The sequence below is a fragment of the Papio anubis genome, chromosome 1, assembly GCF_008728515.1.
Source record: "Papio anubis isolate 15944 chromosome 1, Panubis1.0, whole genome shotgun sequence".
Lineage (NCBI taxonomy): Eukaryota > Metazoa > Chordata > Mammalia > Primates > Cercopithecidae > Papio > Papio anubis.
In genome coordinates, this window is record NC_044976.1 from 182,413,119 (window position 1) to 182,441,017 (window position 27,899).

The 27,899-nt window shown below is 41.4% G+C and overlaps 2 protein-coding genes and 1 pseudogene across 5 annotated transcripts in view; 1 reads left to right on the plus strand and 2 right to left on the minus strand.

Moving 5' to 3' along the window:
* Positions 1-892: 892 nt before the first annotated feature.
* Positions 893-987, minus strand: LOC116271925 (annotated as a pseudogene).
* Positions 988-1,301: 314 nt separating this feature from the next.
* Positions 1,302-26,232, plus strand: NPHS2 (NPHS2 stomatin family member, podocin). The gene is made up of 8 exons (XM_003893458.5): positions 1,302-1,666; positions 11,998-12,101; positions 15,479-15,551; positions 17,075-17,157; positions 19,695-19,898; positions 22,173-22,228; positions 24,073-24,151; positions 25,306-26,232. Exons 1-8 carry the CDS (start codon positions 1,393-1,395, stop codon positions 25,582-25,584), a joined length of 1,152 nt encoding a protein of 383 aa, XP_003893507.2. The 5' UTR covers positions 1,302-1,392; the 3' UTR covers positions 25,585-26,232.
* The window catches only part of AXDND1 (axonemal dynein light chain domain containing 1), a 185,677-nt gene continuing 179,749 nt past the window's right edge, over positions 21,972-27,899 (minus strand). For all 4 annotated transcript variants that reach the window (XM_031658150.1, XM_031658151.1, XM_031658152.1 and 1 more), the window contains one exon: positions 21,972-22,192. In XM_031658150.1, the coding sequence (XP_031514010.1) occupies positions 22,185-22,192 (8 nt within the window). In that variant the 3' untranslated portion in view covers positions 21,972-22,184. The remainder of the gene's footprint in view (positions 22,193-27,899) is intronic.

Sequence of the window (27,899 nt, forward strand, 5' to 3'; positions counted from 1 at the left end):
AAAACCTATTTAAATGACTGGATTGCTCATCTTTTATTTACTTTACTCGCAGTGGCCTAACCTGGAACATATAGAAGAAAGTAGTGGAATGGTTTTTCCAGATGCACTTCAGTTACTTCAGGTCCTCAGTCTTTAATAAGGTTTTGGGAGAGAAAAAAAGCTATTGCTGTGTGAATTCAATAAATATTGAAATATTTTAAAAATCAGTGAACATTATTTCTGCCATCATGTGATCTGAACTATCTGAGTAGTATCATAAATCTTGGGTGATGGGTTATCTTGACCAACCTCCCTTTCAGTAAGAATCAAATTATTAACAGAAAGTGAAAGAGAGAGAAACCTATTCAATGTTTCAAGTCCCTCAGAAGAGGGTGAGGTAGCTCTCCAGTTCGTTGCTAGATCCAGCCTGGCCAGTGAACCCTGAAAAAGCCCAAGTCCTGCTTTCATCATGGAAGCACGGGACAAAGTGTCCCTTCCTAAAAACAGAAGTTAGACCAGATCCCTTCCTGCCTATGATTCTTCAAGAAGCATTGCATCATCAACATCAGGCGTAAGCATTAATAAAGACGCTAAATAATAACAGAGACGAAACGCATCGCAAAGAGAGTTTCCTTTCATCCCTTTTAAAATGTAAATACTCCCAGGAGGAATCAACCAGCATCATTACGGGTTAATGCATCTGTAGAACAACTAGGGCCAGGATATAAAATAAGAAATAAGTAGGGAGGAGAGAAAGGCATCCTTGAGACGACTCCAAGAAGGAAAGTTGGGGGTTGAGGGGAAATTTCTGATTTTACCTTAAAGTCACCCTAATTCGATGACTTTTTGTGGTTTTTTTTCTTTTTTCTTTTTTACTTGGCCCTGCCCAAACAGGACCTAAAAAAAAAAAAAAAAAAAAAAAAAAAAGTTACTAACAGCTGTTACTCTCCACGGAAATCTGCAGTAAAAGGCAAAAGATGTATTCGTTCTGAAGAGAAACCAAAGCCTGCGATGAGCTTCTGTATCTCCCTCAGTCCTCTAGCATCACGTTAGGAACCCTCTAGGAACTGAGTCTTCGCAGCCCGGGCTGCCACCTGCAGACACGCACTTTTCAACGCCCGCACCCTACCCGGCGCCGGCTCTCCCACCCAGGCCTCTCTGCTTCAGCGCCGCCCCGGCCGTGGGAGTCGGCGGACGCAGTCCACAGCTCCACGGAAAACAGCCGTCGGGGTTCCGGGTGCGCCCCGCCACGGCCCCGCCCACGGCCCCGGGGTCCCGCCCCTCGCCCTCAGCCCCCAACCGACTGTCTTTAGGGTCCCCCTGGCCAGCCACGCAGACCCGCAGCGACTCCGCAGGGACTGCGATCCCGTGCCGCTCTCGCGCTGCTGCTCCGGCCGCCCAGCAGCTCTGAGGATGGAGAGGAGGGCGCGGAGCTCCTCCAGGGAGTCTCGCGGGCGAGGCGGCAGGTCCCCGCACAAGGAGAACAAGAGAGCAAAGGCCGAGAGGAGCGGCGGAGGCCGCAGACACCGGGAGGCTGGGCCCAAGCCGTCGGGCTCTGGACGGGCGGAGACCCCGGAGGAGCCCCGAGCGCCCGCCGCCACGGTGGTGGACGTGGATGAGGTCCGGGGCTCCGGCGAGGAGGGTACCGAGGTGGTGGCGCTGCTGGAGAGCGAGCGGCCCGAGGAAGGTACGGACCCGGCACCGTTATCTGCCGCCTTTCCAGGTGGTAACTAAGGGGTGTCAGATAAGGTGGAAAGGGTCATCCCACGAGACCCACTGAAGCCAGAGCAGACTGCTGGATGCTCAGGTTCCCAGGAACGGAAAGGCGTTAAGTTAGGAACCCAGCAACCTCCTATGGTGAGCAAAGAACATCAGAAGAAATACAAATGTCGCTATTTACTGGTCTCGGGGCCAGCCTTGGATGGGAGTTGGGAGGGAGTGTGGTACAGGTTGGGGACCAATCAACTTGGCAAAGGAGCCATGAGCTTTTTTTTTTTTTTTTGTGGCCATGGAGGGGCATACGGGCACCTAATTTAAGTAAAGACATGCACGAGCTGGTGGCTGTAGGCAGTTATGTGGCTTATTCTTCTTCCCGCGTCCCCACCCCTCGGTCTTACCTAAAAGCATTTTAAACTTCTGGGAAGATGGTCATTCTTTCTGAAAAGCAGCCGCAGCAGAGCCAAGTGAGGAAGAGCCACACCTGAGTTTAAATCACAGCCCAACCACTTGCTAGCCATGTGATCATAGGAAGGAACCTTAACCATCTCTCATACAGCAGTACCTGCCTCAGAGGGTAGAGGTGAGGATACAATGAGAAAAGGCACCCAAAGCACTTTGCACAGTCTGGAACAAAAACATACTCAATTCCAGCTGCGACCTTGCAAGCTAAGAGAGAGGAAAATTAGGTCAAAGAAGGGAATGCAAAGAAAGGTGTCTCTTTTGCTTCTGCAGGAGAAACAACTCAGGAAAATTTTATCTACCTCCAGTCTTTTTTATAATGAGTGGAAGAAAAAAATGATTACCACTTTAGTGGGATGACAGCTGTTAAAAGAAATTAAATAAGGAATAGTGTGTTATATTGCTTCCTGCTGGCTATGAAGTTTTAACATTTCCTAGTTACCAGCAATGCAGTACATGCTAGATCACAGAAAGCTACCATTTAAGGAAGATTTCTGCAGTTGGGGTGTAATTTAAATGGGTCATGTTAATACTGTTTTGCCCCGTTGATGATACCCTTTCATCAGTCAGAAACCTCTGTTCAGTAAATGGTTGCTGGATTCAATGCTGAGGTTATAAGGCTTGTTACTGTTAGGCAGCAGATCACACTGGTAGGGTAAGCAAGTAAGGAAGCCACCATTTATGAAACCCCTACTATATGCCAGGCACACACTGGGTGTTTTACTGAGTTATTTAATCCCTCACCATCCTCTTATTACAGATGAGGAAACATGCTCTGAGAAATTAAGTAACATGCGCAAGTCCTGTAGCTGGGAAGTAGAGAAGCCAAAATCCTAGAATAAGACAGTCTGATTGAACTGCTCACCCTTGCTTGGTGCTGCCCCTAATTTCTGGTCATGGTCCTACTGGCTGTGGCCTTGGGCACCTCTGTGGGCCTCAGTCCCTCCAGCTACGGAGTAACTAAAGCAGGAGACCCCAAGCAGTGGGCGAGCAGTCCCACTAAGGATGAAGTGACCTTTACTGAGCCCTTGCGTGGGAAGTTTCTGAAGCTCACGGGGAACACAGAGTAACGTCCCCTCCTCTTTCTCACTTAGCACCACACTCCCAAAGGCAGGCTACTTAAGATGGGAGAAATGAAAAGGCACTTCACCTCACCAAAATGTTGGGGACTCTCAGACGATGTTTAAAGGCTTTTCCTGCTTGAATAATTAATGTTTCACTATTCACTTAAACCAAACAAATTGGATATTCAAGCAACTTATCCTAACAGAATAGTATTTTGGGGGTAAATCATCACTTTAGTTTTGAGGATATAAATTAGTTTTCTATTCATATCTCTCGCTACTGTATGAAGGAATTTTTGAGGCCTTTCTTCACTTATAAAATGTAATTTTGTATATGCATTTGTTTATTTTTACTTGCCATGGCTACCACTGGCAACTGAAACATATTTATAAACTAATTAGAAAGGGCAATGATACTGTTAGTCATTGCCCTTGAAGAAGAATATTATAAAAATTAGTATGTTGGTAGAGCAGCATTTCCCAGAGTAGGTTCCATGAGAAATAAGTTCCATAGAATATCAATGAGTGCTCCTTAGAGAAAATATTACCTGGTCAAATGTGGGTAAACAAAGCTAAGAATGCTTTGCGAGATTTTCATAGCTTCAATGTCCTGAAGAGCACTGGCAACTCCAGGAATGGGATGTAGTGCCTAGTATTCTCTAAACTCATTTGCCCAGGAAATTCTTCTTTCGTGGAGCACCCTGTGGAATTAGTATTTTGTAGGATGGCCTTTAGAAACTCCCATACTATGGCATTCAGTGCTGATTTTGTTTTTGTGCTGGTACAACTTGCATATCTGTCCTCTTCTTCAAGCGATCTGCACATCAATTTGGTGGTGACCTTTCTGGGCATGAAAATCAAATATTCAAGCCTACTAATTAGTTATCCCCTTTGTTCCCATCTCTTAAAAATAAGATTTTAGGACAGGTGCCATAGCTCATACCTATAATCCCAGCACTTAGGGAGGCTGAGGTGAGAGGAACACTTGAGGCTAGGAGTTTGAGACCAGCCTGGGCAGCATAGCGAGACCCCCATCTCTGCAAAAAAATAATTAGCCAGGTATGGTGGCATGCACCTGCAGTCCCAGCTACTTGAGAGGCTAAGGTGGGGAGACTTCTTGAGCCCAGGAGGCCAAGGATGCAGAAAGCCATGATTGCATCACTGCACTCCAGCCTGGAGAGAGCAAGACCCTGGCTCAAAAGAAAGAAAAAAAGAAGGAAAGAGAAAGAAAGAAATAAGACAGGAAGGCAGGAAGACAGGAGGGAGGGAGGGAAGGAGGGAGGAAGGGAGGGAGGGAAGGAATGAAGGAAGGAAGGAAGGAAGGAAGGAAAGAAAGTAGACTTTACAATTTCCTAATTTTTAGTCACCTTCTAGTCTTCTGTGATATTTTTAAACTGGCAAATAATATTCCTTTGGTCAGTTTTCTAGTACCTGGAGGTTAAAATTCTTGAAATTTTCATAACTCTTACATTTAAATCATTTTCACTCCTCCTTTCTTCTCACATTCAACTAATATTTATTGAGCATGTGTATGGTTGCCAGGCACTATTCTAAGCCCTGGGGACATAGTGTAAATAAGACAAGACCCCAAGAAGCTTGTGTTCTTGAGGCTGACTTTCCTTGATATTGTTTCATTTACCACCCAAGCATCTTGGATGTTCTGAACCCCAGTTCCTTATCACTTTTTCATACACATTAGTAGGTGAGTATTACCCCATAAAGGTAATTTTCAAAGACTATTGAGATCAACACCTTAATGGAGGTGTTAAAATGGTGGAATTTCAGACATTAAGGCAGGTAATGGATGGGAAAGTTATTTCATGGAAGATAAGCCTCTGGACACGTGGTTGGAATCACTTAAAACAAACCAGACAGAAGATGGCTGAATAGGAACAGCTCTGGTCTGCAGCTCCCAGTGTGATTGACACAGAAGACGGGTGATTTGTGCATTTCCAGCTGAGGTTCCTGGTTCATCTCAATGGGACTGGTTGGACAGTGGGTGCAGCCCACAGAGGGCGAGCTGAAGCAGGGCAGGGTGTCGCCTCACCTGGGAAGCACAAGGGGTCGGGGGATTTCCCTTTCCTAACCAAGGGAAGCTGTGACAGACTACCTAGAAAAATGGGACATTCCCGTCCAACTACTGTGCTTTTCCTAAGGTCTTAGCAACCAGCAGACAAGGTGATTCTCTCCTGTGCCCAGCTCAGTGGGGCCCATGCCCATGGAGCCTTGCTCACTGCTAGCACAGCAGTCTGAGTTCGATCTGTGAGACGGCAGCCTGGCTAGGGGAGGGGTGTCTGCCATTGCTGAGGCTTGAGTAGGTAAACAAAGCATCCAGGAATCTCGAACTGGGCAGAGTACACTGCAGCTCAACAAGGCCTACTGCCTCTAGACTCCACCTCCGTGGGCAGGGCATAGCTGAACAAAAGGCAGCAGACAACTTCTGCAGACTTAAACGTCCCTGTCTGACAGCTCTGAAAAGAGCAGTGGTTCTCCTAGCATGGCATTTGAGCTCTGAGAATGGACAGACTGCCTGCTCAAGTTGGTCCCTGACCCTTGTGTAGCCTAACTGGGGGACAGCTCCCAGCAGGGACCGACAGACACCTCATATAGGAAGACAGACACCTCATATGGGATGAAGCTTCCAGAGGAAGCACCAGGCAGCAATATTTACTGTTCTGCAGCCTCCACTGGTGACACCCAGGCAAACAGGGTCTGGAGTGGAACTCCAGCAAACTCCAACAGACCTGCAGCTGAGAGACCTGACTGTTAGAAGGAAAACTAACAAACAGAAAGGAATAGCTTCAACATCAACAAAAGGGTCATCTACACCAAAACCACATCTGTAGGTCACCAACATCAAAGACCAAAGGTAGATAAAACCACAAAGATAGGTAGAAACCAGAGAAGAAAAGCTGAAAATTCTAAAAATCAGAGCGCCTCTTCTCCTCCAAAGGATTGCAGCTCCTCGCCAGCAACAGAACAAAGCTGGATGGAGAATGACTTTAACAAATTGACAAAAGTAGTCTTCTAAAGGTCAGTAATAACAAACTTCTCTGAGCAAAAGGAGGATGTTTGAACGCATCGCAAAGAAGTTAAAAACCTTGAAAAAAGATTAGATGAATGGCTAACTACAATAAACAGTGGAGAGAGGACCTTAAATGACCTGATGAAGCTGAAAACCATGGCACAAGAACTTCATGATGCATGCGAAAGCTTCAATAGCCAATTCAATCAAGTGGAAGAAAGAGTGTCAGCAATTGAAGATCAAATTAATGAAATAAAGTGAGAAGACAAGGTTAGAGAAAAAAGAGTAAAAAGAAATTAACAAAGCCTCCAAGAAATATGGGACTATGTGAAAAGACCAAACCTACGTTTGACTGGTGTACCTGAAAGTGATGGGGAAAATGGAACCAAGTTGGAAAACACTCTTCATGATATTATCCAGGAGAACTTCCCCAACCTAGCAAGACAGGCCAACATTCAAATTCAGGAAATACAGAAAACACCACAAACATACTTCTCAAGAAGAGCAACCCAAAGACACATAATTGTCACATTCACTGAGGTTGAAATGAAGGAAAAAATGTTAAGGGCAGCCAGAGAGAAAGGTTAAGTTACCCACAAAGGGAAGCCCATCAGACTATCAGCGGACCTCTCTGCAGAACCCTACAAACTAGAAGAGAGTGGGGACCAATATTCAACATTCTTAAAGAAAACAATTTTCAACCCAGAATTTCATATCCAGCCAAACTAAGTTTCATAAGTGAAGAATAAATAAAATCCTTCAGAGACAAGCAAATGCTGAGAGATTTTGTCACCACCAGGCCTGCCTTACAAGAGCTCCTGAAGGAAGCACTAAACATGCAAAGGAGCAACCGGTACCAGCCACTGCAAAAACATGCCAAATTGTAAAGACCATTGATGCTAGGAAGAAACTGCATCAATTAACGGGCAAAATAACCAGTTAGCATCATAATGACAGGATCAAATTCACACATAACAATATTAACCTTAAATATAAATGGGCTAAATGCCCCAATTAAAAGACACAGACTGGCAAATTGGATAAAGAGTCAAGACCCATCAGTGTGCTATATTCAGGAGACCCATCTCATGTGCAGACTCACATAGGCTCAAAATAAAGGGATGGAGGAAGACCTACCAAGCAAATGGAAAGCAAAAAAAGCAGGGGTTACAATTCTAGTCTCTGATAAAACAGACTTTAAACCAACAAAGATAAAAAGAGACAAAGAAGGCCATTATATAATGGTAAAGGGATCAATTCATCAAGAAGAGCTAACTATCCTAAAGATATACACACCCAATACAAGAGCACCCAGATTCAGAAAGCAAGTCCTTAGAGACCTACAAAGAGACTTAGACTCCCACACAATAATAATGGGAGACTTTAACACCCCACTGTCAATATTAGATCAATGAGACAGAAGGTTGACAAGGATATTCAGACTTGAACTCAGCTCTGCAACAAGCAGGCCTAATAGACATCTACAGAACTCTCCACCCCAAATCAACAGAATATACATTTTTCTCAGCACCACATCACACTTATTCTAAAATTGACCACATAATTGGAAGTAAGACACTCCTCAGCAAATGTAAAAGAGCAGAAATCACAACAAATTGTCTCTCAGACCACAGTGCAATCAAATTAGAACTCAGGATTAAAAAACTCACTCAAAACCACACAACTGCATGGAAACTGAACAGCCTGTTCCTGAATGACTACTGGGTAAATAACGAAATGAAGGCAGAAATAAAGATGTTCTTTGAAACCAATAAGAACAAAGACACAATGTATCAGAATCTCTGGGACACATTTAAAGCAGTGTGTAGAGGGAAATTTGTAGCACTAAATGTCCACAAGAGAAAGCAGGAAAGATCTAAAATCAACACCCTAAAGTCACAATTAAAAGAACTAGAGAAGCAAGAGCAAACAAATTCAAAAGCTAGCAGAAGTCAAGAAATAATTAAGATCAGAGCAGAAACTGAGAGAGAGACACAAAAAACCCTTCAAAAAATCAATGAATTCAAGAGCTGGTTTGTTTTGAAAAGATCAACAAAATTGATAGACCACTAGCAAGACTAATAAAGAAGAAAAGAGAGAAGAATCAAATAGATGCAATAAAAAATGATAAAGGGGATATTACCACCAATTCAACAGAAATCAAACTACCATCAGAGAATACTATAAACACCTCTACGCAAATAAACTAGAAAATCTAGAAGAAATGGATAAATTCCTCGACACATACACCCTCCCAAGACTAAACCAGGAAGGAGTCAAATCTCTGAATAGACCAATAACAGGTTGTGAAATTGAGCCAATAACTAATAGCCTACCAACCAAAAAAAGTCCAGGACCAGACGGATTCACAGACAAATTCTACCAGACGTACAAAGAGCTGCTGGTACCATTCCTTCTGAAACTATTCCAATCAATAGAAAAAGAGGGAGTCTTCCCTAACCCATTTTATGAGGCCAACATCATCCTGATACCAAAGCCTGGCAGAGACACAACAAAAAAAGAGAATTTTTGACCAATATCCTGGATGAACATTGATGTAAAAATCCTCAATAAAATATTGGCATACCAAATCCAGCAGCACATCAAAAAGCTTATCCACCACTTTCAAGTCGGCTAAATTGCTGGGATGCAAGGTTGGTTCAACAGATGCAAATCAATAAACGTAATCCATCACATAAACAGAACCAATGACAAAAACCACATGATTATCTCAACAGTTACAGAAAAGGCCTTTGACAAAATTCAAGAGCTCTTCATGCTAAAAACTCTCAATAAAGTAGGTATTGATGGAACGTATCTCAAAATAATAAGAGCTATTTATGACAAACCCACAACCAATATCATACTGAATGGGAAAAAACTGGAAGCATTCCCTTTGAAAACTGGCACAAGACAGGGATGCCGTCTCTCAGCACTCCTATTCAACGTAGTATTGGGAGTTCTGGCCAGGGCAATCAGGCAGGAGAAAGAAATAAAGGGTATTCAATGAGGAAATGAGGAAGTCAAATTGTCCCTGCTTGCAGATGACATGATTTTATATTTAGAAAACCCCATCGTCTGAGCCAAAATTTCCTTAAGCTGATAAGCAACTTCAGCAAAGTCTCAGGATACAAAATCAATGTGCAAAAATCACAAGCATTTCTACACACCATTAACAGACAGAGCCAAATCATGAGTGAACTCCCATTCACAATTGCTGCAAAGAGAATAAAATACCTAGGAATCCAACGTACAAGGGATGTGAAGGACCTCTGCAAGGAGAACTACAAACCACTGCTCAACAAAATAAAAGAGAACACAAACAAATGGGAGAATATTCCATGCTCATGGACAGGAAGAATCAATATCGTGAAAGTGGCCATACTGCCCAAAGTAATTTATAGATTCAATGCCATCCCCATCAAGCTACCAATGACTTTCTTCACAGAATTGGAAAAAACTACTTTAAAGTTCATATGGGTACCAATAAAGAGCCCACATTGCCAAGACAATCCTAAGCAAAAAGAACAAAGCTGGAGGCATCACGCTACCTGACTTCAAACTATATTACAAGGCTACAGTAACCAAAACAGCATGGTACTTGTACCAAAACAGATATATAGACCAATGGAACAGAACATAGGCCTCAGAAATAACACCACACATCTGGTGTTATTTCTGACAAAAACAAGAAATGGGGAAAGGAGTCCCTATTTAATAAATGGTGCTGGGAAAACTGGCTAGCCATATGTAGAAAGCTGAAACTGGATCCCTTCCTTACATCTTATACAAAAGTTAATTCAAGATGGATTAAAGACTTAAATGTGAGACCTAAAACCATAAAAAACCTAGAAGAAAACCTAGGCAATACTGTTCAGGACATAGGCATTGGCAAGGACTTCATGACTGAAACACCAAAAGCAATGGCAGCAGAAGCCAAAATAGACAAATGGGATCTAATTAAACTAAAGAGCTTCTGCATGGCAAAAGAAACTCCCATCAGAGTGAACAGGCAACCTACAGAATGGGAGAAGATTTTTGCAAACTACCCATCTGACAAAGGGCTAATATCCAGAATCTACAAAGAACTCAAACAAATTGACAAGAAAAAACAACCCATCAAAAAGTGGGCAAAGGATATGAGCACATTTCTCAAAAGAAGACATCTATGCAGTCGACAGACACATGAAAAAATGCTCATCATCACTGGTCATCAAAGAAATGCAAATCAAAACCACAATGAGATACCATCTCATGCCAGTTAGAATGGTGATCATTAAAAAGTCAGGAAACAACAGATGCTGGAGAGAATGTAGAGAAATAGGGACACTTTTACACTGTTGGTGGGAGAGTATATTGGTTCAACCAATATACTTTGTGGAAGTATTCCACATTGTGGAAGACAGTGTGGCGATTCCTCAAGGATCTAGAACTAGAATTACCATTTGACCCAGCAATCCCATTACTGGGTACATACCAAAGGATTATAAATCATGCTACTATAAAGACACATGCACACGTATGTTTATTGCAGCACTATTCATAATAGCAAAGATTTGGAACCAACCCAAATGTCCATCAATGATAGACTGGATTAAGAAAATGTGGCACATATACACCAAGGAATACTATGCAGCCATAAAAAGGAGGAGTTCGTGTCCTTTGTAGGGACATGGATGAAGCTGGAAACCATCGTTCTCAGCAAACTATCACAAGGACAGAAAACCAAACACTGCATGTTCTCACTCGTAGGTGGGAACTGAACAATGAGATCACTTAGACACAGGGCGGGGAACATCACACACTGGGGCCTGTTGGGGGGTGAGGGACTGGGGGAGGGATATGCATTAGGAAAAATATCTAATGCAAATAATGAGTTAATGGGTGCTGCAAACCAGCATGGCACATGTATACCTATGTATCAAACCTGCACGTCGTGCACATGTGCCCTGGAACTTAAAAGTATTAAAAAAAAAAAAAAAAAAAAAAGACACGTAAAGTAAAGCTCACTGCTTTTTGTATGTGTGTGTTATTTTATCCTTATGCCGGAGATAGAAGATATAGCTCATGAATTAGTCATTATGGGATAGTCATGAGATGTTAGCATCCGTATTATATAGTGAAGAAACTGAGGTCTGGAAAGGTCACACGCCTTGCTTAAGGTCATCTGGATATGAAACAGTAGAGCCAGAAGTGGAATCCAGACCTTCTTCCCAAATTCTGTGCCTGTTCCAGTATGCACCCACTCCCTTTCTTTTTTATTTTATTTTTGAGACAAGGTCTAGCTCTGTCACCCAGGCTTGAGTACAGTGGTGCAGTCATAGCTCACTGCAGCCTCAACCTCCTAGGTTCAACCTATCTTCCTACCTCAACCTCCTGCGTAGCTGGAACTACAGGCATGTACCACCAAACCCAGCTAATTTTTAATTTTTTTTTTTTGTACAAACAGGATCTCACTATGTTGCCCAGGCTGGTCTTGAACTCCTGGACTCAAGCGATCCTCTCATCTCAGCCTCCCAAAATGCTGGGATTACAGGCGTGAGCCACTGTGCCTGTGCTCCTCCTTTCCAGGAGCTTGCTCCTCCCCAGGCCCTGTGAACTCTTGGCTACTCTGATTTGACTTATTCTAATATTTCCAGCAAAGTCTCCAACTTGCTCTGACTCCAATACCAAGGACTGGACCAACAGATGCTCGTCAGTGAATACGGTGAAGTTTCAATATAATTATTCTTTTGCTTTAATTTTTTTAAGGTACCAAATCCTCCGGTTTAGGGGCCTGTGAGTGGCTTCTTGTCCTCATTTCCCTGCTCTTCATCATCATGACCTTCCCTTTTTCCATCTGGTTCTGCATAAAGGTGAGATTCCATGAGGACGCAATAGGTAATTTCCTGAGGCCTCTCACTGGCTACACCATGCCCATTCTCACTTTTGTTTTCTGGTACATGTTTTTGCTCCATGTGGAATGCCCTCACCCCCGACTCACCTTCCAGGATAGCTCTTACTCCTCCAAGACCTTGCTCAAATGTAAACAGGAAGCCTTCCTTGACTCCCCCAGACTGTCATTCCCTTCCCGGTGCTCCCGTGTTACTCTGCTTTCACTTCGTTCTAGCACTTACCACATGTATTATATTGGCTATGTCTCGTTCATCTGCATTCTGTGACCAGAATGGATCATGACATCCACTCCACTTCACACACTTCCACAAAACTTCTCAGGCAGCTTCTGTAGACCATGAGTCATGATTATCTTTGGCCCACAGGTGGTTACAGATGCCTGTCCCTGAAATAAATAAAGACCTGTATCTGTTCTGGAAGCACCTGCCAAGATGGAATTAGAGGAGCAAGAGATTTATTGGGAGACATTGCCTGTGAAAGATTAACAGGAAAGAAAACAAGAGTAGTCAGGAGAAGCCTTCAGACAGTGATGCAGGCCTGACACTTGTGATATGAGAAGGGGAAGAAAGGATTGGGCGGAAAGAACTTCTGACTGTGGTGCAGCTCTGAGAAAGCCTTGGCCAGCCCAAAAGGGAACTCCAGAGCAAGGTTTGTGCTTCATAGGAGTCCCACTATGGGCAGAAATGGCACGGCCCTAGTACTCCTGCCATCTCAGTCATTGGCTGGAACTGCTAGGAAGACTGCGTCCTTGGCTGAAACAGTACACCTGCTGCTGGGGCTGTTGTCGGTTTGACTCCTCACAGCAGGCAGCAGCTCTTTCCTCTTCCCCTTCATCTTTCCCTCCCCATTTTCCTCCCCAAGATACATTTTGGTATCTTGTGTTTTTGTTTTCATTTATCTCAAAGTATTTTCTCTTTTTCCTTGTGATTTCTTCTTTAACCCATTGGTTACAGTATGTTGTTTAATTTCCACATATTTGTCAATTTCTCAAATTTCCTTCTGTTATTGATTTCTAATTTAACTTCATTGTAATAAGAGAATATACTTTATATTATTTCAATCCTGTTAAATTTGTTTAAGTTAGTTTTATGACCTAGCCTATTATCTGTCCTGGAAATGATGTTTCATATATGCTGGAAAAGAATGTGTTATTCTGCTGTTGTTGGGTGGAGATATTCTGTGTAGATGTCTGTTAGGTCTATTTGTTGATAGTGTTATTCAAGTCTTGTATGTCTGTCTAGTTCCATCTATTGTTTAAAGTGGGGTATTGAAGTCTCCAGCTGTCACTATTGGATTGTCTATTTCTACTTTGAATTATTTTGGTCTTTTTCCTCATGTATTTTGGAACTCTGTTTTTAGGTTCATCTATGGTTATCATTGTCACACTTTCCTAATGCATTGATCCTTTTATCATTATACAATGTCCCACCTTATTGCTAGTAACATGTTTGCTTGTTTTGAAGTCCATTTTCTCTGATGTTAGGATAGCCATTCCTGCTCTCCTTTAGCTACTGTTTGTATGGTATATCTTTTCCATCTTTTACTTTCAGTCTATTTGTATCTTTGAATATAAAGTGTATTTCCTATAGACTGTATATAGAAGGCAGCAGGCTCTTTTTTTTTTTTTTTTTTTTTTTTTTTGAGACAGAGTCTCGCTCCAGCAGGCTCTTCTTGAAGGGTGACCTGAGCACCTGCATGATTGCCACAAGATCCAACACTGACTCCGCCATAATAGTTTTTGGGAAAGGCTCTCGGGTCTGGGTCACTTAAGATGGTAAGCCCTAAGAAGCCAATTAGGGAGAGGAAACAAAAGCAGAACCAGGTAGTTATATTTGAGCAAGGTCTTGAAGAAGTAAGACTCCCCTTCATCTCTGGGGAGAATTTGTTTCTTCCAATAAAAGCAGGTAAGAAATGAGTAATGCTAGGAAACCAAGCAATTGGGAATTGCTAGGCATGCTCTAAGAACTGCATACAGTCATTCATTCTCATTGTTTCAAGCAAGGCAGTGTTCTAGCCTCATAAAATTGTAAACTCATGAAGACAAACAAAACATGTTTCCCAACCTCAAAAGACTTACAGTGGGTTAGTAGATCCTGTTACTTTAAGAAGCACACTTCAAAATGTGTTTTGTTTGGCCTTTTTATTACATTTTTATATTTGGCTAGTTATTATTCAATGGAGCTTTCTTAAGTGGAGGGAGGATAAGGAAGGAAAATAAATTTGTCTATAGTCACAAATCATTCTTTCATTTATTCAATAAATATTTATTGAATACTTACAATGTATCAGGCATTTTTTAAGCACTGAGAAAATAAAGATTAATTCCATATCATCAAAGAGTGGGGCATATATTAATATCAAAATAAGTAGACCAAGTTAAGTCAGTGATAAACATGCAATTGAACTCAGATTCTGATACTGGGTCAGAAAGTGAAGTTTATTTTTAAAGTAGTATGCAGTAACTTCTCTATTTCTCTTCTAACAGATGTTCTCCAGAATCTTTTTGTCATTTAAAAGTATCTCTGCACATTTTCAGGGTAAACATGAATTTTCTAGATCTATCACCAATGAAAATTGACAAATTAAAATCAAATTGAGGCCAGGCACGGTGGCTCACACCTGTAATCCCAGCACTTTGGGAGGCCAAAGCAGGTGAATCACCTGAGGTCAGGAGTTCGAGACCAGCCTGACCAACATGGTGAAACCCCATCTCTAGTAAAAATACAAAAAATTAGCTGAGCGTGGTGGCTCACACCTGTAATCCCAGCTACTCGGGAGGCTGAGGCAGGAGAATCTGGGAGGTGGAGGTTGCAGTGAGCCTAGATCACGCCACTGCACTCCAGCCTGGGTAACAAGAACAAAAGTTCGTCTTTAAAAAAAAAAAAATCCAATTGAATCATTTTGAAGCAGCCTCAGAAGAAATTGCATTCTGAAACAAAATATCACAAGTGGTATTAAAATATACTTCCTCTTTCTGTTAAACAGGTAATGAGCAATACATATAAAAGCTAGGAATGCAGAAGTCACAGTAAAATACAAGATTTAACATGCCTTGATAAGATTAATTTAGGGAAAGTTGGCCATAGTTTTTTAGATAATCGTTAAGTCTTTAATCAAAATTCAGTACATGGGTTCAAAAATTAACATGGTGAATACACTTTTTCATTTCCGAAATTTTATACTTACTAAATATAGGTTTTGGAAACAAGTATTAATAGAACTTTTTTCTTGGTTCTCAAAAAATTTCTGATATCTAGGATCATTCTTATGCCAAGGCCTTTTGAAGACTTTATTTTTCTTTCTAGGAGTGATTTGAAAGGATTAAATTTCTCTTTAGGTTGTACAAGAGTATGAAAGAGTAATTATATTCCGACTGGGACATCTGCTTCCTGGAAGAGCCAAAGGCCCTGGTAAAAAAACACTCTTTTTTTCCTAAACACCTCCCTCCTGACTTGCCAATTTCTTCAGCCCATGCAGATTCATAATATGTACCTCAGATTACATGAAGTAATTTGATTCATGACACCTGCATTTTCCAATCTATTACATATAATATAGGTTATTAAAAAATTCTTCAGAGACCATTACTACTAGGTCATAGGTAGCCAAGAGAGAGAATTGGTACAGAGAGCCCACATGCCAGGGCGAGGTCTGCTAGAATAGCAAGTTAGCTTAGGACCAATGGCTGGGGACTGGTTTGAGTACAATGTGGATATGGTCAGAGTCCTGTGAATTCTCAGAGAAAAGCTGAGCTAGTTCCTAATCCATGTGCTCAGATCCAATCATGGGAGACAGGCAAAGTTCAGCATTGAAATAACAAATTGGTCTTCAGTTACAGGGATTTAAAAAACATAGATTAAGCATTTCTTGTGGCTCAGACTCTGTGCTAACCATAAAACATGGTCTCTGATCTCAGGACCTTAAGATCTAGTGGAGTTGATGTCCACAGGTCCAAGCTCATTATGGGAAACAGATAGAAGTATGGTCAGTCTGAAAGGTTTAGTAGTGGGGGGCTGGAGATCTAAGTCAGCCAGGAAGGTATGAGGAGCAAAGTCCCACTGTGTATATATTGGAGAGGGTCTGAGTTCCAGGACATGCCCGCAGAGACCAGACTAGGGACAAATATCAGAGTTTGAAGATTCAGAATGAATATACGAGCCCACACAAAAGTAGAACCAGACCCTGTAGTTCCAGGACAAAGAACATCTTGCTCTCGCCCTGGTTTTCGGGAACCTTCTCAATTGGCACTGAGGAGGACTAGTAGCTGACTAGTATCCTGGACTCTGTGAGGTGCTGCTTGTTTCAACAAAGCTTTCGCTCTTGCAGGAGCCCACAGAATCCAATGGGCTCTCACAAAATCTCAACAAATCAATCTACAAATGTTTACTGCACATTGATCCTGTATATTATATTGGGTGGGTGAGGACTAACTAGCCAACCAGAAAGCTGGCATCATAATAATTGCTATTCTGATTACTTCTGGGGCCCACTTTCTAAGGAATATGACATGGAGGTTGCTGACTCTAAAGTCTGACATCTGGGTACACTCATGGATTCAAAAACAATTTTAGAGAGCACCTAAAAGGCAGTAAGTCAGACACTAAGGCTAACAATAGTGTATAGGACACTACTTAGGGAGTTCAATTCTAGTGAAAGGACAGACATGCAATTGAGATCTGGGGAGGCCAGTACCATGACTAAAAGGACCACACAGCCCAGTTTGCTGGGGACAATCCCTGTTTTTACCTATTGTCCTGGAGCAAATTATAATAGTGCTCTCCTTTTACCCTCAGGTGGAGGTGGGATGGGCCAACGGTCTGTAATGAGAGGCTAGGAAAAGTAATGTAGTGTGCAACCTGACCCCAAAAAGGTGAAACCCAAACAGCCTTCATGCCAGTTATTTATCTGTCACTTCCTCCTCCCCTTCTTCTAGGTCTTTTCTTTTTTTTGCCCTGCCTGGATACCTACCACAAGGTTGACCTTCGTCTCCAAACTCTGGAGATACCTTTTCATGAGGTAAGCCAAATGATGGCTTTTGCTTTCTCTATACATTTTCCATGGTCTACCTACCATGGACAAAATGATTATTTATGCTCAAAAATAGGAAATAAAAATAATGATATGGACTACTTCAGAACTTAAAACTTTTGTGCATCAAAGGACACAAAACAGAGTGCAAAGGCAATCTAGGGAATGGGAGAAAATATTTGCAAATCATATATCTCATAAAGGGTTAATATCCAAGATATATAAAGAACTTATACATCTCAACAACAAAAAAAAGTAAGCAACCCGATTTAAAAAATGGGCAAAGAACTTTGTGACAGTTAACTTTACGTGTCAGCGTGGCTAGACCATGATCATTAGACCTATATTTGGCCAAACACATCTGGATGTTATCGTGAAGGTACTTTTTTAGATGGGATTAACATTTAAATCAGTAGACTTTGAGTAAAGCAGATTACCCTCCCTAATGTGGGGTGGGCCTCATCCAATTAATTGAAGGGCTCAAGAAAAAGACTGACCTCCCTTTGAGGAGGAGGGAATTTTGCCAGTAGAAAAAATAAACTCTTCCCTGGGTCTTCAGCCTGAAGATGTTAGACATACTAGCACATGAGCCAATTCATTAAATCAATACTTTTTTCTCTCCCCACCCCAGGATACCTATATGTGTATGTGTGTGTGTGCATATATATGTATGGTGAAGCCCAAACACACACATACACATTCTACAGTTTCTCTAGAGAACCCTAATACAAACTTGAACAGACACTTCTCAAAAGATGACATACAAAGAAGATGAAGATATAAAATGGGCAACAAGCATATGAAAAGATGCTCAGCATCACTACATTAGGAAAATACAAATCAGTATCACAAGATATCACTTTACATTCATTAACATGGCTACTGTTTTTTAAAAAAACGGAATATAATAAGTGTTGAAGAGGATGTAGAGAAATTGCAACCCTCGTGCACTGTTGGTAGGAATATGTAAAATGGTGCGGCCACTGTAGAAAACAGTATAGCGGCTCTTCAAAAAATTAAAAATAGAATTACTGTATGACCCAGCAATTCCACTTCTGCATATTTACCTGAAATAATTGAAAGCAGGGCACTGGAGAAATATTTGTACACCCGTATTCATAACAGCATTATTCACAATAGCCAAAAGGTTGAAGCAACCCAGGTGTCTACTGATGACTGAAGAGATGAATAAACTGTGATCTATAACCTACAATGGAATATTATTCAGCCTTAAAAAGAAAGGAAATTCTGACATTCTACAAATGGATGAACCCTGAGGACATTCTGCTAAGTGAAATAAGCCAGTCACAAAGAAAGAAATACTGTACGATCCTACTCATAAGAGGCACCTGGAGTAGTCAACTTCATAGAAACTGAAAGCAGTATGGTGGTTGCCAGGGGTTGAGGAGAAGGGGAAATTGGAGAGTTATTGTTTCATGGGTACAGAGTTTCAGTTTTACAAGATGAAAGAGTTATGGAGATGGATAGTGGTGATAGCTGTACAATATTATGAGTGTATTCAGTATCACTGAACTGTATACTTAAAAATGGTTAAGATGGTAAGTTTTATGGTATATGTATTTTAACACAATAAACAAAATTGGGAAAAAAAACTCACCCCTAATCCTGTTACCCATAGTTAACTGTTGATATTTTGGAGTATATCCTTTCATATTTTTCAGTGTATGTGGTTATATTTACAGATTATATATATATAATATACATATATTATATATATATCATGTCATATATATCATATATATGATCATCTGTATGACATATATATATCACCTGTAAATATATTTATATATATATGTGTGTGTATATATATATATAATACCATATATACTATTTTGCAATGTGTCTTTCTTAACCCAACAATATATTGTGGTCATCTTTTCATATATTAGCTAAATGCTTCTATCCCTTTATTTTAAATGGACATACAGCATTTCATTTAGTGGCTGTATCACAATTTACGCAACCAATTCCCTATTGTTGATATTAAATTCTTTCCAATTTATATTCCAATTAGCAATACTGAGTAACATCCTTATAGCTAAACCCTTAAAATAGGTCCTTATGATCAATATAAAAAGGGAAATGTGAAGACATCTTTCTAGGGCTTGTGATGTATATCATCAAAGCACCCCCAACGCACGCTCTAGCAAGCAATGCATTAGAGTGCTTGTTTCCTAGAACGTGCTTCTCTTTTAGCAGATTTTTTATTTTGGTATCAGTTTAGCAAGACCTTGTTTGGAATCAACAGAATGTCTTCATATGAGAAAATTATTTCCGATCTTTTTTACAAAAGGATTTACCACAGGATTAAATTGTGCGTTCTTTCGTGTATTTGAAAAAAAAATTCACAATTTTCAAAAACATGTCTATTTTGAATAAAGGGTGGGCCAACTTTCTTTTTCTCTTGTGGAGAAAATTCCCTTTGAACACATTTAGTTCCTCTATCCCCACATAGGAAAGGAGCCCAAGAATCAAGCCTGTCATCCAAACTTTTTTCTGCCTAGATCGTGACCAAAGACATGTTTATAATGGAGATAGATGCCGTTTGCTACTACCGAATGGAAAATGCCTCTCTTCTCCTAAGCAGTCTTGCTCATGTATCTAAAGCTGTGCAGTTCCTTGTGCAAACCACCATGAAGCGCCTCCTAGCACATCGATCCCTCACTGAAATTCTTCTAGAGAGGAAGAGCATCGCCCAGGATGCAAAGGTACTTAGATAAACGTAATGGCCAATATGTTGAAATATTTATCTTTTATTCATTTGCTCATTGGCCATTTATTAAATCTTCCATGGCCAGTTCCATCCCTTTGGGACCATCCCTTTGGGAGCTTATAGCTAGTTAGGAGGTTGCCAAATTGATTCTGAGTCAATTATAGTTATCAGTATGGTGCTTGTTAATCAGTCATTGCCACAGTTTTTGCTCTCAAACCTACTCCAATGACTTTAAATTCATCCCCAAGTACTCACCTAGTATTAAGTATTGAGAATGATTGCTGGCAGGAATGGTGGGGTTGGTGGGAATGGACAGGAGGGGTTGGTTGTACACAAAGATGATAAGGCACGGTTCCCAGGAGCAAACTGAGCAAGCTGATCCACGGCCAGGGTCGGTGGCTTTGATTCTTACCAAGGCAGGTAGGCAAAAGGTATTCAGAGGAGAAGTGAGAAGACAGCAGGATTCCAGCCAACTGGCCAGTGGAGTGGCAATTACTACCAGCAATGGAGCCTGTCACTGAAGCCGTGGGGACACCCAGGCCCAGAACTGGGTTAGGAGGTTGTGAATCATGGTAGTTGGAAAGAGGACCTCAAATAGAGCGACCCCAAGAATCCAAGGCACTGGTAGTAATTGTGCTTTATGGGATGTCCCCCTCCACCCTCCCTTCCTTATTCATCCTTCTCCTTTAAAGGATAAAGTCCAGACACTTGACATTCAAGCTTGCCCTTGTTACACTGATTATAATATATATACAAATGTTCCTTGATTTATTATAAACCCATCATAAAGCAAAAAATATCATAAGTCAAAAATGCATGTATCCTAATAAACCCATGATAAAAGTCAAAAAGTGTCAAACCATTGCAAGTTGGGGACCATCTATCTAAGACATTAATTTTCCCAGACTATGACGTCCATAGCAGCAGGGACTATGTTTTATCCATCTCTTGGTCCTCAGCACAGGTTTATCACACAGCAGGTAGATAATGTTTTTTGGATAAATGAATAAATTGACCCAAATGTTGTAGTCTCACCTCTTGCCATCCTTCTCCCATTGAATCTAATACTCCAACCTACTTTAGCTTTTGTCCAGCATTCAGCACTTTTATGCTCCCATTGCCTCCTCTTGGGCTGTATCCTCTGCATGGAATACTTCCCTTTTCTCCACAGGCAAGATTTTATTTGTCCTTTAAGATGCCACCTATTCTGTAATGTCTTTATCAACATTCCCTACTCTCACCCATACCCCCAAATCAGTCTTCTCAGGGTTCTCAATGCACTATGCTTACTGTTTGTCTAACCACTAAAAAATAATGAGAAAATAAGTATAAAAAGAAGAGTTTGGGTCAACATTAGAGCTCCATGCCCTGCCCCTCCTTTCCAGAATCCACAGTCCATTTTCTTCCCTTTCTTGTTTCCAACTTCAGTCAAGGGGGTGGGCGGGACTGGGAAGCAGGAGGAAACTGGAGCCACCAGCATCAGTTGTAGAAGTGAAAACATCCTATAAGGGAAAGACATTTGGAAGAGAGACTAGACACTGGTTCTCAACTCAGTGCATTTTGAAACAGATTTTAAAAATGTATCTGTATTAGCTCCTATTACTTCTGTAACAGACTACCACAAACTTGGTGGTAGTTTTCTTAGTTTTGAAGACCAGAGTCCAAAATCAGTTTCACTGGGCTAGAGTCCAGGTGTCAGCTGGACCAGTTCCTTCTGGAGGTTCTGAGAGGAGAATCCGTTTCCTTGCCTTTTCCAGCACCTGGTGGCTGTCTGCATTTCTCAGCTCGTGGCGCCTTCCTCCATCTTTAGAGGGCATCACTTCAATCCCTACTTCCATCATCACATCACCTTCTCCTCTTCTGCAGTCAAATCACCGTTTGCCTCTCTCTTACAAGGACACCCATAATTACATTTAGGGCCACCTGGATAATCCAGGATAGTATCCCCATCTCAAGAGCCTTTAACTTAATCACACCAGCAAAAGCTCTCTTGGGGTAACATTCACAGCTTCCAGGGATTAGGACATGGGATATCTTTGGGGACCATCATTCAGCATACCACACCGTCTTCAACTACACAGATATTTATTGGGTGGCACTATGCAAGTTAAACAACTCTTTGCAAGGCACTGTGAAGTTAAATAAAACAGGCAAATGATGTCCTTTCAAAGGGAATCTTCTTCCTTAGTACAGAACAATGGCCATCAGGGTTTAGGCATGCTCTCCCACCTGGAGGCTCTCACTAATATCTGAATTCTTCTCTCCACAGGTTGCCTTGGATTCAGTGACCTGTATTTGGGGAATCAAAGTGGAGAGAATAGAAATGTGGGTAGGAAATTAACTAGGAAGAACAGTATGATAAAGGAAAATATTCTGGTTTCATTTTAAATTTTTCATTTGAAAAATTATTTTCCTTGAGTACTATAGCCATATCAGCATAAATTTGTAAAAAAGAGAAACAAATTATCTAATATCTTACAGCCATAACACAATCACTATAACATTTGGACAAATTACTCTGATTGTTTTTTCTCTATGCAGCTAAAAAATTGTTTTAGATAAAATTTACATGACATTTCCCATTTTAGGCCAGGCGCAGTGGCTCGCACCTGTAATCTCAGTACTTTGGGAGGCTGAGGTGGGTGGATCGCTTGAGGTCAGAAATTTGAGACCAGCCTGGGCAACATGGTGAAACCCTGTCTCTACTAAAAATGCAAAAATTAGCTGGGCGTGGTGGCACATGCCTGTAATCCCAGCTACTAGGGAGGCTGAGGCAGGAGAATCACTTGAACCTGGGAGGCAGAGGTTTCAGTGAGCCAAGATCATGCCACTGTGCTCTAGCCAGGACCACAGAGCGAGACTTGATCTCAAAAAAAAAAAAAGAAAGAAAAAGAAAAAAAAAAGAAAAGAAAATTAGCCAGGGGTGGTGGCAAATGCCTATAATCCCAGCTACTCGGGAGGCTGACGCAGGAGAATCACTTGAACCCAGGAGGCGGAAGCTGCAGTGAGTCAAGATTGCGCATTGCACTCCAGACTGGGTGACAGAGTGAAACTGTCTCAAAGATAAAAGAAAAAAGAAAGAAAAAAAGAAATGTCACATTTTTGCCATTTTAAACTGTAGTTTTAGTATAATATTTACAAATGGGTACAGCCATCACTACTATCTAATTTCGGAACATTTTCATCATCCCAAAAGGAAGCCTGTGTTCGTTAAGTGGAAACCCCCGATGTACTCCTTAATTTAGTTTCTTAAATTAGTTTCCAACCACTAATTTAGTTTCTGTCTCAATGGATTTGCCTCTTCAGGACATTTCACATAAATGGAATCATACAATATATGGCTTTTTGTGTCTGGCTTCTTTTCACTTAGCATAATATTTTCAAGGTTCAACCATGCTTCAGCATGAATCAGTACTTCATTACTTTTTATGGTCAAATAATATTTCGTTGTTTGAGGCTATACCACATTTTATCTGTTCATCAGCTGATGGACATTTGGGTTGTTTCTGCTCTTTGGCTATTATGAATAATGCTACAGCAAGCATTGGTTTGCAAGTTTTTGAGTGAACATGTTTTCAATTCTCTTGGGTCTATATCTAGAAGTAGAATTACTGGGTCATATAGTAACTCCATATTTAACTTTTTGAGGGGCAGCTAAACTGTTTTCCATATATGCATTTTTATAGTTATAATCAGGGTCAAAAGACAATTTTGTATCTTTTATGCAATACATTAAGCATTGTTCTTATTTGGTCAGTTGTACCCTTTTCAAAATCAATTCTTGTCTTTTATAAACTTGGATGAATTCCCCTTATCTTTATTATCAGTAATGTGGCTCTTCAAGCCATTGTTCAAATTTATTAGTTGAGGTTTAGATTACAACCTAAGTGGAAAAACTGAGCACAGCTCATCAATACAAAATCTGCTGTGCTGCTGATGAGGAACCACAGCTCTACTGTAGCATCAGCAATAATACAAACCTGCATTTGAGGCGTCGACCTTGGAGATGCCCTTCTCTGCCTACTTTTGACCTCAGAAGTCTAGGGATGGCACAGTCAGAATTTGCTACTCATCATGAGACAGCAGTAGAGAGGCCTTCAAATCTGTGTGAAAGCTCTGGTCCCTAAATCACGGCTGCACACCTACATGCCTGCGTTCTTCTTTTGCAGTAAAGATGTGAGGTTGCCAGCTGGGCTTCAGCACTCGCTGGCTGTGGAGGCCGAAGCGCAAAGACAGGCCAAAGTGCGGGTGAGCACTCCATCCTCCCACCCAGACTGCTCTTTGAGGAAGGCCTGCTGGTGGAGAACATTTCCCCTTTGCTTCCTTACTGTCCATTCATTCGGCACTGGGCAGAAGCGGTCTTGGGCCCTTACAACTCTGTTAAAATTGCTTGCTCTCTTAAAGTGTGTTAATAGTCCCCTGACTGACTAATACAACTCCTCTCCCTCTCTGAAGCTACTGATAATAGTGACCACCCACTGCTTGAGTCTCACCTTCCCTCTCTCTCCTTAAAGGTATCTCCTCCACACACATCAATCCCTCTTCTTTAGTGCTGGCATCTTTTCCTGGGTAATCATAGTCACCCTAACTTCTAGATATTCCCTAGAACTGTATCCCAAGCTTGGCACAAGTTTTGGAGGGACAACCATGATCAGGGCCCAGTTCTCTCAACGCCAGAGCCAAGAGAAGGCTGTGCTACTCAACTCCACTCAGACATGGCAGCGAGAAGCAAAGATGCGGCAGCTAGCAGCTTCCAGTGACTGAGGTGTGGGTGAGGGGGCCTTGGGAAGAGGAAAATGAAGAATGAAGGGAGGCAGATTTCTCTGAAAGAACAGAGCAGGTGAAGATAAAAACCGGTACCAGTAAGAGGATCATTGCCTGTGGACCACTGAGGGGAGGTGAGGATGAGGAAGGGGAGGAGGATAGTCCCCAGGGCACTTGCTTCTAGATCTCTGAGTGAAGTCCTCTTCACCCACTTTCAGGTGGCATTTGGGTAGTGAGCTCAGCACTTTCTCTTTAGAAATGCTTACCCATTCACTTTGCTTGAGTTGGGGGTCACCCTTTCACAACGTCATGCCTTTGCATAGAATGCTGGCTAATCTTTTCTCTATGTTGGCAAAATCCTAATCTTTCAAGGCTCACTGGATGCTAATAACTCCCCTAATACTTCATTTATACTTGTCATGGCTCCTAACAAATTCCACCTTAAATTGTGATTAATAGTGTGATCTGTCTCCCCAGCTCAAGACCTTTCAGAAAGAAGAATAAACCTGTTCTCTGCTTAACCGTGCTTGCCACATAGTAGATGCTCAGTGCTTGTCTGCTGAGTCACACTGCATAGTGGTGAAGCCTTCAGGGAACGAAGAACAATCACTTTGCTTTTCGTCACATCTGTTTTCTAGATGATCGCTGCAGAAGGGGAAAAGGCTGCTTCTGAGTCCCTGAGGATGGCAGCCGAGATTCTGTCAGGCACCCCTGCTGCTGTTCAGCTTCGATACCTCCACACCCTTCAGTCTCTGTCCACAGAGAAGCCTTCCACTGTGGTTTTACCTTTGCCATTTGACCTCCTGAATTGCCTGTCTTCTCCCAGCAACAGAACTCAGGGAAGCCTCCCCTTCCCAAGTCCTTCCAAACCTGTTGAGCCACTAAATCCTAAAAAGAAAGACTCTCCCATGTTATAGGAAAGATGGGGCGTAATGTGACTGTAAAGGGGCCTGCCATAGAAAAGCCACATCCCTGAGGGAGGCACTCTGTCCTCATTCCCTGCCCTTCCTTTGGTTGCCATATGGAATGGCCGTGGAATACACAAAGTCACAATGCACTATCCATGAGAAGACGGTGAAATTATGTAATGACAGAGAAGGCAGACAACATGGCTCCATGACTCATCTAGTCAGAGCAATTAAGGGAAACAGCTTTGGTCAACATTCTACTTTGGAAAGAATGTTGAGCCTAGATGTGGTTAAATTTTGACTTCTGGGAACTTGGTTCAGATGTCCTTTTCACTGTATGTCCTCTGGCCCCTTTGGCAAGGTTGTCACAGCTCCCACAGCCCTTCCTACAAGCACCTATCATTGGGCTTGTCACACTCTATTGCTCTTCTGCCCTAAAGATGCAGTCTTTTCTTCAACAATGCTACCAGTTCTTCAAAGGCACGCCTTAGTTTTCCTCAACCACACTCAATCTTTTTGCTCCACCCTGACTTCCTCACACCTAACCCTGATAGTTACCTAAAGTGACACTTAAATGTTTCAGAGTGAATGCAAAAAAGAGAGATGGATTTGGAGTCAGATATAAAATTTATGCCCAATTAAAGCATTTAAAAGGAATTATTTTTGTGGAGACTCCTTTTTTAAATAAAGAAATAAAGGACAAAAACATCTGACACATGTGGCTTAAAATCTGAGGGAAATCACTATAAATAGTGGGCCCGAGAGTAATCTGTTTTCAGTATAGAAATTACCAGCTTGTTTATTTCTTCAAACAGTAATAATATTAGGTAACCTATACATGCCCTGACATATTGCTTTCTTATACAGATATTTCTTAATATAGATACATTTCTCTAAGTCTTATTTTCCATTAATTTGCCTTATACAATTAGAAATGCATATCTGCAGGAAAAAAATAAGCCAAGTAAATAAGAAAGCATATCTATACTTACAGCAAATTCTCGATAAACTTAAAAAAGTCACTAACATTATAAAACATTACTAACATTACTAAAATAATATTAGGAAAATGCTACTTATAATGGGCGTTTTCATGTTGCTGGCACAGAGAGAGTGTAACTCTCCCAAGTGCCACAGTATTTGGTTCTCTCTTCCTCAAACTGCCTCTTTATTCTTCATGTTATCTGCTGTTATTGTTATTTTGTATTGGAGATGTGTTCCTGCTATTCCCAGTGGGAACTGAAAATATTTTGCATGAAATACCCATAAAGAGTTTTTGTTTATGAATGTGAGCCCATAAAACCCTGCTGAACATTATATCCATGAAAAAATGAATCTAAGCTCCTAACAGCGGGCCTAGAAAATTTTGCAGCATTTTGTCTGTTGAAGACAGACTGCTTTCCACTATGCTTAAGTCACAGAAACAAGGCCCAAGTTAAGGATGCTTTGCCTATCCTAATGTCTCTCAGTCACCTCAACATTCCTTCTTTCTCTGCCATCTCTCTCTCCCTCTTCCCCTCCCTCAAAACAAATTAAAAATAAATACATAAATAAATAAATCCCTAGCACTATCTTGTGAAATGTTGCCAATCTCAGAGGCATCCCTGTCTACGTCTCTAGGCCACCTCCTTACTTCTATCCAGGCCACCTCCTTACTTCTATCCACAGGTGGGAAAACCCAAACATTCTAAGCTGGTTCTAAGATATTCTTACAGCCCAAATTTGTTACGTCCTGGGGCTTTAGCCAAGCCATGCATCTTCCCAAGTTTACACAGGATTCTCAGATAATTTCAAAACCTACATTTTTATATAACCATGCCAAATTCACTCACTGATACAACAATCAGTTTATAAGGTGACTATTGAGAAGTAACTTCCAATTTTGTTCTGTTTCAAAAGGCTATTTAATCCAATTCTAAAAATATTTCCATATCTTATTAAAAGAAAAGTCTCCCCAGTCCCTGTTCCTAAGGACCTTACTTGGTTGTGGGGGCATGAGAGTGCTGACAGCCATAGATGGAGCAGTCTTTCATTGAGGAGGCAATGGGAGATTCTGAAGCCAAAGGAACAGGCAAAGCTCTACACTATGCAGGGGTGCCGAAATACAAATGTGGAATCCAAAAGGCTCTCATATCCAAATAAGTCAAAGACAGGTAACAAAATCTACCAGACCCAGGAGTATGGTGTCAGAAAGAAGAAAGCAAACACTGATGAAGCAGCAATAGGACATGGGTTGGGGAACTCCTAGGTGATTTCCTAGAATGTCTCATCATCTAGGATGTGGAGCTTGCTTTCACGGACCAGCCAGGGCATGATCATAGATG

Excerpts from the sequence above, each read along its gene's own strand:
- NPHS2 (XM_003893458.5), top strand. The coding sequence starts at position 1,393 with ATGGAGAGGAGGGCGCGGAGCTCCTCCAGGGAGTCTCGCGGGCGAGGC. Across the intron at positions 12,102-15,478 it reads CCATCTGGTTCTGCATAAAG|GTTGTACAAGAGTATGAAAG; the intron begins GTGAGATTCCAT and ends ATTTCTCTTTAG. Across the intron at positions 15,552-17,074 it reads TGGAAGAGCCAAAGGCCCTG|GTCTTTTCTTTTTTTTGCCC; the intron begins GTAAAAAAACAC and ends CCCTTCTTCTAG.